The sequence below is a fragment of the Anolis carolinensis genome, chromosome 1 (genome assembly GCF_035594765.1).
Source record: "Anolis carolinensis isolate JA03-04 chromosome 1, rAnoCar3.1.pri, whole genome shotgun sequence".
Classification (NCBI taxonomy): Eukaryota; Metazoa; Chordata; class Lepidosauria; order Squamata; family Dactyloidae; genus Anolis; species Anolis carolinensis.
The window spans coordinates 267,280,133-267,291,884 of NC_085841.1; the positions used below are offsets into that span (position 1 = coordinate 267,280,133).

The 11,752-nt window shown below is 39.3% G+C and overlaps 1 protein-coding gene across 1 annotated transcript in view; it reads right to left on the reverse strand.

Annotated features, from left to right (window-relative positions):
* The window catches only part of th (tyrosine hydroxylase), a 29,805-nt gene extending 18,287 nt beyond the window's left edge, over positions 1-11,518 (reverse strand). The window contains exons 1-4 of the mRNA XM_062967644.1: positions 11,325-11,518; positions 4,383-4,601; positions 1,281-1,455; positions 95-183 (exon numbers count right to left, since the gene is read on the reverse strand). Of these exons, the coding sequence (XP_062823714.1) occupies positions 95-183; positions 1,281-1,455; positions 4,383-4,601; positions 11,325-11,414 (573 nt within the window). The 5' untranslated portion in view covers positions 11,415-11,518. The remainder of the gene's footprint in view (positions 1-94; positions 184-1,280; positions 1,456-4,382; positions 4,602-11,324) is intronic.
* Positions 11,519-11,752: the final 234 nt, after the last annotated feature.

The following is an 11,752-nucleotide window of genomic DNA, read 5'->3' on the forward strand; positions in this document are numbered from 1 at the left end:
CCAAGCTTGCTGAAATAACTAAAATGGACTCAGATAGAGAAGAAAATAATATTTAAAGGAAGAAAATTTGTGAAAAGCAGAGTTATTCACTCACTGGATGATCCAGATCCAAATCAGGATCAAACTTGGTGACCAAATGGTGACATCTATCTAGCTCAGAGATTTTTCTTGGAAACCAATGAACTAAAAGAAAGAAAGAGGTAATTGAGTGAGAATTAGAAATAACTTTATCAGCACATAAATGATATAGTGATCATATCCCATGTAAGTTTTAATGTAATCAAGAAGCAGGGGCTACATAATGCTTGCTTAACTACTTCTTTAGCATACTGTGTAACATTTCCTGTGGTAAAACACATGCAAACCAAATTTGCCTGCTGTTAGTATTTTTGAGAAATATAGTACTTGCTATTACACATTACAAACCTACTCGTATGCAACTCTGACTTCATTGTAAAGAAAGACAAATGGTAAATCTTTATGTGAAAGGTTCATAACATTATAGAAAAAATATTATGGTGTAAGCATCAAATATCTGAAACTGGAGTTACTCTAGGAGGTGTGGACACATTTCGGCATTGTGGGGTGATCCTATTTTGTCTTGAGATGCTAGATCAAACAGCAACTAATCTGGGCTTTCATCATTTCTTTCACCACATGGCAACTGAGCATTCAATGGCCTATTAAAGACGTTTGATGTTCTCTATCCTAGCAGAGAAGTTAGCGTCAAACTGCCTATACCTTGAATGCCTGGTTTTGAAGGGTGTTTGCACCCGAGTGACATTGTGATCTTAGGAACACAGAAAACTGTTTATATGTAATCAAACCATTGATCCTTCTAGGCCAATATTGGACACTCTGGTATAAAACTTCAGAAACGAGACAAGATTCAATGTGTCCGTGGAAAGTGGCTTTGGTTGACTTTGAAAACTTCCTCCCCCATTTTGTGTCACTAGGGGATGCAAGCAGCACTCCATCTTTTGCTCCCAAAATTTTAGGTCCCATTGGTTCCCCTTCCCCATCAACCCCATGGAAGTTATTCATTTTGAAAAAAAAAAAGCCTTCCACCACCATGAGCCAGGCACATCAAATAGCCTGTTGTGCCCCCAGGTGACATGATTGGCCATTTGAGGTGAAAAAGTTGCAGCGGGTCATTTTCCAAAAGAAAAAAAGACTAGCAGGAGATGGAGGAGAGGAGAAAGAGCAACAATAAATAAAAGCAGGAGGAGGAAAAATAAAATATCATAGTGTCATCATGAACCAAGCTACAAGACTCTTACTCTTGTCTTCTTTTGTACTCCTTACATCTTCAGAGACCCGTTTCAGAGAGCTGATGAGGGTGCCCAGGTCTGAGCTATGGAGTTCACATCGCACAAAGTATTCCAGATCAATGGTCCCCTCTCGCAGTTTCTTGCTGGGTCTTGTTTCTAAGTGATGTATTTTGGCCTCAAAAGTCTTGAGAAACAGACACACAGAGACACATAGAGAAGCCATCACTCACAATAAAGCAACAAGAGACCTCAGCTAAAACTGAATTAAACACTGCCTGTAGAAAAATCTTACACTTTCAATAAACAGGTAATTTACAAGACAAGGTTTATTCTAAGCTTGTTTTTCTGGCACATGTAGCCAGCAAACATCTCATCCAAGGCCTCCCAGTGCGATTGTTGTTTTGCATGACCATGCTATTATTATTATTATTATTATTATTATTATTATTATTATTATTATTATTATTATTATTATTATTAAATGTGTGTCCTTTGTTTAACCTCTGTTTTGTGTATTTTAATATGTATTTTATAGAAATACATTTAAATATGTGTATTTGTGGTATTTTTAAAATGTTTATGTGTTTTAATTCTTCTGTGACCCATCTTGAGCCACGACGAAAGGTAGGTAGGAAATAAAATTATTATTATTATTATTATTATTATTATTATTATTCATGGAAAGAGAGAGAGAGCTTTACCAAAACATTGGACCTCATCACATTAGCTTTCAGCTCTGTCTTAGTACGTTTCCAGGACTGAGCCACGCCAGAAGTAGCCCCATGTCATATGTCATATGGGCTCTGGAAGGGCTCTGTTCTGGTGCTGTCCCGGAAACATCCTAGGAAGAAGCCTAGAGAACACAGGAGGCTTCCTGTGTTCTCATTAGTTAGAACGGGGACAGCACAGGGGAAGTTGGGCAGTGATGTTTTCCCCTGTGTGATGGGGAAAGCAGACATGTAGATGATGCGGACAATGCAAGCGATGAGGGGGTGTGTGATTTCCCCCCATTGTTCTATAGATTCGCCATACTGCCCTGTGAATCCCCCTGCTGTCACCTGGCTTGAGAACCTCAATATGACACACAGTACAGTGTAACCCATGTATTTTTAGGATATACATTCCAGGACCCCCATGGATACCCGAAGCCATGGATAATAAAGAATATATTTTGAATATACATGATCTGGAAAAATTCCATAAAATTGCATTGGAGAACTTAGAAAGGCCCACAAATACTTCGGAGAGGTGAATTATTTTGGAGCATGGGTAAGTAAAACCTTGGGTATTGAATCTGTGGATAAGTGCTCATACTGTGTATCTTTTGCAGGATGCACCGTTAGACAGTTTTGGGGTTCACTAATGCCATGCTAGCTGGAATATTTTCAAAAATAGCTCTTCCAAGCTCTTCATTTCATGGGGTTGTTGTGTGTTTTCCAGGCTGTATGGCCATATTCCAGAAGACTTCTCTCCTGACGTTTCACCCACATCTATGGCAGGCATCCTCAGAGGTTGTGGGGTACCTCACAACCTCTTAGGATGCCTGCCATAGATGTGGGTGAAATGTCAGGAGAGAATACTTCTGGAAAATGGCCACACAGCCCGGAAAACACACAACAACCCTGTGATCCCGGCCATCTTCATTTCATTATTGACTATTTCTCAAAAAGGATTGGTTAACTCCAGTGAAAAATTTTGATGGCATCCTACTCTCTCTGCTAAAAAAGGTGCTGTGTTTCTATTTCTGAAAGGGTTAATCTAGCTTCCGTTTAGAGATTCAGTAGGGGAGAAGGCTGCAATAGATGGACCAAACGAGGACAGAAGGCAATGTCACAAACAAATTCAATTTAGCACCCTGTTTTCTAATGCATCCCTAGAACGTTGACCCTCTACGACAATCAATACCTTAGCATTAATCTGACAGATCTGATTGCATTACCTTTGCTTGAGTTGTATGTAATGTAAAACAGGAGAGTGAAACCAGCCTCCCCACAGCCCATTTCATCATGAGGCAAATGTCATTACATCCGTCTGTTTTCATATCTTGTACCTGCAGTGCCGGAGGGATCAGGGAAATGAATCTTTCATGGTGGACGCCAGGCATGCATTGGTGTTTGCTTTCCTTAAGCACTCTTCAGAATAAACCAAGAGAGCTTTTTAACTCTTGCAAATCTCACTGAAAGGTTTTTAATACAGTATGGAGCGGTCAGCACCCTTTGTTCTCACAGATGCACAAGCGTATCTCTTTTGTAGAGGCTTATTATTAAATCGACAGCAAACTCCCCCACCTCCATCCACTCACAGACTGCAGAGGAACAGTGTTGATCAGTGGTTCTTAACCTGGGGTCCCCAGATTTTTTTTTGGCCTACAACTCCCAGATGTCCCAGCCAGTTTACCGCTTTTAGGATTTCTAGGAGTTGAAGGTCAAAAACATCAGGGGATGCCAGGTTGAGAACCACTGTATTAGATGGTCTCTTATTTTTTTTTTAAAAAAAAAAATCACTTTTGATTCTTGCTCCCTGTATCATATGTGGGTTTTTAAAAAATGTTTTCACAATGAGAACTACAACTATTCCATCCGAGCTAATAGTAGTCAGGTGAATATTCAAGTCTGGGCAAACCAACCATGGCACAAAAATATTAGGAGTGGGGGACTTCAGAATTCATTTGAGCTATTTGCAATTTTATATAAGAGACACCATTTTACTATACCATATTATATAATGGGACTTGAGCATCCACAGATTTTGGTATCCTCAAGGGGTCCTAGGCCCAAACATCAGTGGATACTAAGAGCCCACCGTATAGAAGTACAGCAATGTTATTCCACTTAAACTGCCTAAGTTTCATTTCATGGAACCCTGGGATTGACAATTTAGGAAGAAACATTTTGAATTCTCAGCCAGAGAATTCTAGCACCTCACCAACTTATAATTCTGTAAGATGGAACCCAGATAGTTAAAATGGAGTAATGGCACTAGAATTCTTTAGTGAAAATGGGCTGATGGTCTTCAGGTTTATGTCAGGCATCTAGAAACATGTGACCAACTAGAATACATCCTTTCATGGTAAAATGTTCCCTGGATAAAAAGACAACATCACTCGCTCACCTCAAACACTTTAAGTGCTCGAGATGGCAGGGAAGTCTTTGCTCCTTTGAGTGTGAATAGCAGGTTTAACATGGCCATCCCATCCTTTTCTTCAAAGACAATTGTTTCAGTGGGTTCAGCCGTTTCAGAGGCGGATGCTGCAGCAGCTGCAGCAGCAGCCTCTCTCTCCTTTCTGGCATCTTCAATGAGGCTCTGTCGTCTCCCAATGAACTGTGGAGACTGAGAGAGAAAAAACAAGGAGGGAGGGAGGTAATTGTCATTTCACAACATCCAAACTAAACAGTCTTCATCTCTTTCCACATCTAAAAGTCAGCAATGGACAGACTAAGAAAAACTTTGTAAGAACCACCATACCCAATGACCATAAACTAGAGAAACATACATTCATATATTTATCAGCCATGTTCAGTCTGGAAGTTGAAGCCCCCAGTGGCGCAATGGGCTAAACCCTTGTGCAAGCAGGACTGCTGACGGACAGGTCAGCAGTTCAAATCCAGGGAGAGCAGGTGAACTCTATCAGTTCCAGCTCTCCATGAGGGGACATGAGAGAAGCCTCCCACAAAGATGATAAAACATCAAACATCCGGGTGTCCCCTGGGCAACGTCCCTGGAGACGGCCAATTCTCTCACATCAGAAGCGACTTGCAATTTCTCAAGTCGCTCCTGACATGAAAAATAAAGTCTGAGAGTTCTTGAACAATTGTAATCACTGTTGAAATAAGATTACCTATCTCCTATCTCTGATAGTTAGATTACTGTAATGCAATGTCAATGGGGCTGTTCCTGGAGTTTGGCACTATAGTTTGGCAGAAGTTATGGCAGACGGCACAAGAGACTGAACCATAGTAGCTAAAACTTGGAGCACATTTCCATGAAACAATTACATAACTTTTGGCATTGCAAAGCCTTTCTTATTGTACTGATTTTTTGTGCTTCTTTGACTGAGTTTAACATTTTAATCAATGATTCAAGACAATGATCAAGGTGCCTTCTGAAACCTTTTGTGGTTTTAACAGGATCACTGGTAAAGTATAATGCACAACTAGGCCTGTAGCCAGGATTTTGTTTTGGGAGGGGCTGGGATTTTGGTTCGGGGGGGCAGGGAGGGCTGAGTCTGAGCGGGAGAGGGTCTACCCTAGCAAACCTTTTGTATCGTTATCCCAGTACCCCCATGCATATGGGATATATTGAGCATGGTGATCAGATCATGATATGAATAAACATAATAGTTTAAATACTAAATGTAAGGCCTTCTCACAGACCACTCTGAGAATTTCGGGGGGGAGCTGAAGCCCCTCAAGCCCCCCCCCCCCCCCCGCTACATGCCTGTGCACAACAATCCCAAATTGAAAGGGACAGTGCTAATTAATCCTTTGTCATTTCAGTTCTCAATTGCTTTTAAAATATCTCAGTTTTTCTCTCTGATTACCCACTTTTTTGTGCCTGACTTACTGCAGCTGTTGTCTCTTGAGTTCAAAGTGCATAAGTAGTTTGCACCCCATTAACGAGCAGTAGGGAGTGGACTCTTTTGCATTTTATAAAACTTTGTCATTAGATGCATCTTTTATTTGCACTATTATCAGCGGACTTTAGGGATGCCATTATCATCACCCTTTTCACAAAGGGAGAAAGAACAGACCTGTGCTATTAGGACTGAGGATGTGAAAGGTGGGGTAAGAATAAAGGCTAACATAATGAAACAATAACATTTGCAAATAGAAAGTGTATCACATTTAAACAGTTTACTTTCCGGTGAATGTGTTTGGATCAGTATATCAGGGGGAAAAAATCCATATCGATCTGTTTGTGACCTCTTTATATTTGTATTTGAGTATTTTTATTTATACCTTTTTATTATAAGTTGCCTGGGGAGCTTAAATAAAACAAAGCAATATATCATTGCAGTGCTGATCTTTTCCCTAAGCATACAACTGTCAAGGCTTTATCTCATCAGTCCAGTATGATGCAGGGAGAAAAATCCTGAGTCCAAACATATTCAACCACTGTGGGCATCACATAGCTAATCTAAAACTCACTGCTGTGTGTATGGAGGGTAATCCATCAATGGGATTCACAAGGTTGTAGCTTGAAAAGGAATTGATATTTTTTGCTTTGGAGGCATACCTGAAAAGAAGCCCATTTTGGAAGGTAAGTTGAGATCTTTTCATTTAATTTTCTTTTGTGAGTTGTTGGAAAGAGCTAACAGACTGAGAGGCAGATAATGTGTTTAAAATACTGTTAGTTGCCTGTATGTTTCTCCGTTATTTTTTCCCACTGACTCTTTTGGTCACAGCATGGGTTTTTCAAAGCAAAGAAAAATATATAAGTCTGATAACAACAGTAAGGGTCTTCAACATGCTTCAATGCCAACAATTTGAATATACCCCCAGAAGCCTGAAACAACAATTTCTCAATTTCCAGACAAACTATCTGTTAAGCATGCTGTTAATAGCACAATCATTACTTGAGATTTTTGCCCTTTACTATTGAAGCATACTTTCAGTGTTTCATAAATTAATTAGTTAGAGCAACAAACCTATTAACAAGTTGTCATGCCTTGGTGATATTAGCCAGATATACATTCAATTAAACCTGCTGCATCTACCACATATTTTTTTTAAAAAATATTTCCACGGTTCTTTGAGAAGAGATTATTTAATTCCCAAACAAGAATGAAATGAAAGGCTTTTCATAGTATTCTGTACTGACTCAACAACAACATACTCTTTTTTGAAGTATGTTCTCTGGTGTTAAGCCATTATGTAGTTGTATAACTACAGAGATTACAGCCCTTTCCATGCCTTTATGAGCACATCTTCATGAATATGCTCTTCTGTTTGCATTTTCACTATTATCTGAAGTCATAATAGAGAGATAATTTTGTGAGACAATTTACATAAAATCAGTATCAATACCACTTGTTGGAAATACAGCTTATCTGAAACATTACTTAGGTGCCTCAAACTAGAGTGAGTCAGAAGCTGGTTGCATTTGATTTTCAACTTTTTTATTATAGGTCATGCCATTAGGGGACTACAGACCTTTACAGGTTATTGCTCCCCACTACATTTCTAAGTCTGTTTCTCAAAGCTAGTGAAATAATATTTGCATTTGAAAAGACAAATACACAGAGGTTGAACCTTTGCTTCTTGAGTTGCTGCAGCATTTCAAGAGATAAATTTCAGCATGAAAACTGTGATTCACAATTTCATTTTGTAATACTCCCAGCTTCCCATCACTGTAGGAGATATTCTTCACTTTGGCTCAGCACTAAAAACTTCTTGCACTAAACAACAGCTATTCTTAAAAATACCACTTTAATGGGAGAAGAACATTGCCATGTGGTTGTCAATTATGAAGCATGACTGCCATGCCATGATCTCTTTCTGGTTTGGAGCTGGTGATGAAAGTAACATTATTTTTGCGGACTACTACTCCAGATTTTCCCAAGAATTGACCAGCAGTTTCTGAAAACTCTAACAAAAAATAATCTGGATGAAAGGCAAATGCTCTCAAAATCACAAAGCTTAGCCCTCTTAACAGCGTGGCAAGGGATTCTGAATGGGTTCATTTACTTAATGCCATGCTGGAATAGAGTGGGCATACATTTTGAAATTGATAGGATGTTAGAGGTTATTTTGACATACATGTTTAAAATCTAGATCATGATGCTTTTCACAGGCCTCAACTGAGATCCATTTTAATGTGCACAGAGAAGCACAGGTTCACCCCTCAATGGGGAAATGCATTGAATAGAAGAGTTTATGTTAGAGACCACATTAAAGCAGAAAAAATGTGTTGAACTCCACTTCCCCCAAAACGCCTGGTCATTTCACAGCACTGTTGTAAAGATAACCATTAACTATATTATCTAAGGAGACTCCGGAGACACCATAGGTTAAACCATTGAGCTGCCAAACTCAGTTCGAATCCGGGGAGCGGGGTGAGCTCCTGCTGTTAGCCCCAGCTTCTGCCAACCTAACAGTTCGAAAACATGCAAATGTGAGTAGATCAATAGGCACCGCTTTGGTGGGAAGGTAATGGCACTCCATGCAGTCATGCCGGCCACATGACCTTGGAGGTGTCTACAGACAACACTGGCTCTTCAGCTTAGAAATAGAGATGAGCACCAATCCCCAGAGTCGGACACAATTAGACTTAACGTCAGGGGAAAACCTTTACCTATATTATCTAAATTCCTTGGAGGAAAATCAAAGATATGTAAATGAGCTGATAATTCATTTACATTTATTTGGCCACTTAATTATTATAGCTTTAAACACCTGTTCCCAACTACCTCTTTTTCCATAACAGAAACAGGGAAAAATAAAGAAAAATCCTAGAAAGTACATAGCAATGGTTAAGACATGGGGAAAAAAGGAGAGGAAATAAGACACAGATAAAATAGAAACCTCCCTTCTGCCTAAATTTGAACTGAGGGCCAAACTGCATGTGAAATTATCTTATTTAAATTTAAACATAATACAATTATTGCAATTGCTTACCTGCTTGCTTATTCTTGCAAAAATTCTTAGGAGAGCACCAATTGCCAGGATCTAAAAGGCTCCTAAAAAGAACTTATGCAAACCCAGTGGTATTTTCTTCCCAGCCTCCCACATTACCACCACTTTTGAATAGTCTTTTATCCATGATATTACGGGCTTCTTTGGATTCAAAAACAATTTGACATGCAGTGCTGCCTGTTTTAAGAAAAACAAATCTTAATCTACCTTTCACTTAGAATATCTATTTTATCAGTATTTAGACACAGGCCCTGTTTGATTTCTTATAAAAATGTTGCTTTCATGTAATAGAAAGGGGTTTTTCACTGGTGTGATGCAAGATGGTTACAAATGTGTATGAATTGTGGTTGCATGCATGTAGGGATCCGATTCCATTGACCGTAGCTTTCTGGAAACATACATTGGTTTGCCCTTATGTAGGAGCAACATCTGTTGCCACCAATGGGGCAGTTTGTAAATTCTTCTTCCAAGAAGTGATTTTCCCATGCAAAAGCAGGAGTACTGTATTTTGTGTTTACCTAAGAGTAAAATCCCCAAGGACTTATTTTATCCAACATCTATGGAAAAGGGTATTAGGATCACGAATTCAATTATTGGGGGTTATGTAGAAAAATGTTCTACATAAGCAGCCATTTATTGCAATGGAAGGAAATCCTTCATGGATCACACAACATCCAACTAGCTGTTATGCAGATAATATAAATCCAATAGAACTGGGACTTTTTAGGAGACTTTTATTGGTTGATTATAGAAAGGACCCTGCCACCCAAAACCTATCATCTAACCTGCAAACTACATGACATGTTGTTGTTGGTAGTGGTTGTGTTGTCTTTGTAGTGAAATAGCAGTTGTATAGGGTGCCCAGCATTAGAACCATAACATTTAGAAAGGAGCATTAACACTTTCCCCCTACATCACAATACAGATAGCATCCTGTGTGTGTGTGTGTGTGTGTGTGTGTGTGTGTGTGTGTGTATATATATATATATATATATATATATATATATATATATATATGAGATGTGATGATGTTATTGACATCAACACCAGCTTCCCCGCCAATCTAAACTCAGATATAACAATGTCATGGTGGGAAAAAATGAACAGACCATAGCATGGCATAGTATCAGTTAACCTGTTGGCCCCCATTATCACATAGATTCAATGGAAAAGGGGGAATGTAAGAAATGTTCATTAACTGGCATAAGGCAAAGTTCTCGCTTTAATGCTAGGAGTCAAAAGAGCCATTTTATTGGGAAAAGGCTAATTGTTATTGAACTGTGGAAGAAACTGAAAGGTTTCACTGCTCCCTGAGCACTGTGATTTCAGTTCTTATTTCTTCTCCTTGCAGCCATTTATTGGCAAAAACAACAATCAAAGGAATATTTACATTATTGCATAGTTTGATCCTTCGCTTTAGATTTCCCATGACTTGAAGGAATTGTTCATCCGACTTCCCCTTGTATTTTCTGTGAATGTTTTAGAGTAAGCAGCCTATGTCCTCAACCTCTAAAGACTAATGCACCTAGAGACAAATGTGTTACTTGATTGCTGTACACTTCAGACTGGCAACTATGTGGGTCAATTAAATCATTGCATGTGATATGTTTTGTCTTTGGCCTTAGATCAAATAACTATTCACATGTGTAGCAATGGTCAAGTGACAAAAAGTGCATGTCTGCACCACCCCATAGTGATATCTATGGGAAATGGAAAAATGAACCATTGCACACTATCACATGTCCTAAATAAAAAGGTTTGTGGTAATGAGAATCATAAACCATGCACTTCCAGATAGGCTGGAAGAGTCAGTGAGACTTCAACTCAGTCTGGTTTGGATAAACAGCCTGGTTTGGAAACTGAACTGAGATATAAGAATGACAAGGCACAGTGGAAGAAATAACTGGATCATACTACAGCATAGTAACAGCATGTCTGTCTGGTGGTCCCCACTGCCACATAGATTCAATTTAAAAATAAATTAAAATGAGAATATAACAGGTTTCTATTAACTAGCATAAGACAGTCTCACTTTAATGATAGGAATCAAAAATCACTTGAATGGTAACTTGCTTTAGATAGTGACACTAGCAAAATAATTTCCCTCAAACTAACCTCTGAATCTAACTCTTCTCAAGACTCTCTAATCATATTTGAGCATATTTCTGCATCTAATTTCTGTATTCTCAAGTGGCCTTTTTCTCTTTGTCTCTCAGTGACATTATCTCTATGACTGATAAGCACAGCTTTAAAATCACTTTTAACAACTAGTTTTGTCCAGTCCTTGAGATCTCCCTTAAACTGAAATTCTAAAGTTATAATTCGTTACCATTCATCCGTGAGCTGTCAGTACAAACTGTGCTATGGCTGGAGCTGCCTAGACTAGAAAGTGTAAGAGGACTTTCCCCTGGTTTCTTACCATGATAGCTTCTGCTTGCTTGGAGTCCATCTCAGACACCGCCCGCCGGAAGCCTTTGGCTGAAGCACTGGAAGAGTTTGGGGTTGGCATTTTGGCTGGTGCCCTGGCTCAGCTTTCAGCTTTGCTTTCTCTTCCCTTCCTAGGCTTTTATAGGCCAGGTTTGACGTCAAAGACCCTTTCCGATCCCCCTCTGCCCACCTCCCTCCCTTCAGCCTGAGGGAGAGAAAAGGGGAGGAGGGAAGAGATACAGAGGAAAGAAGTGCTTGTGTCCCATTAAATCTAATTGCTGCTAAGATTGCAGGCATCCTGCTCTTAAAAAACCATTGCCATTCTTCTTCTGCATCCCCAAAGTTTTTGATAGATGAAAGACTACTCCTGTACCTTATTACAGTTCCCTGTTCTATGGGGCATGCTGAATATTCTTTCAA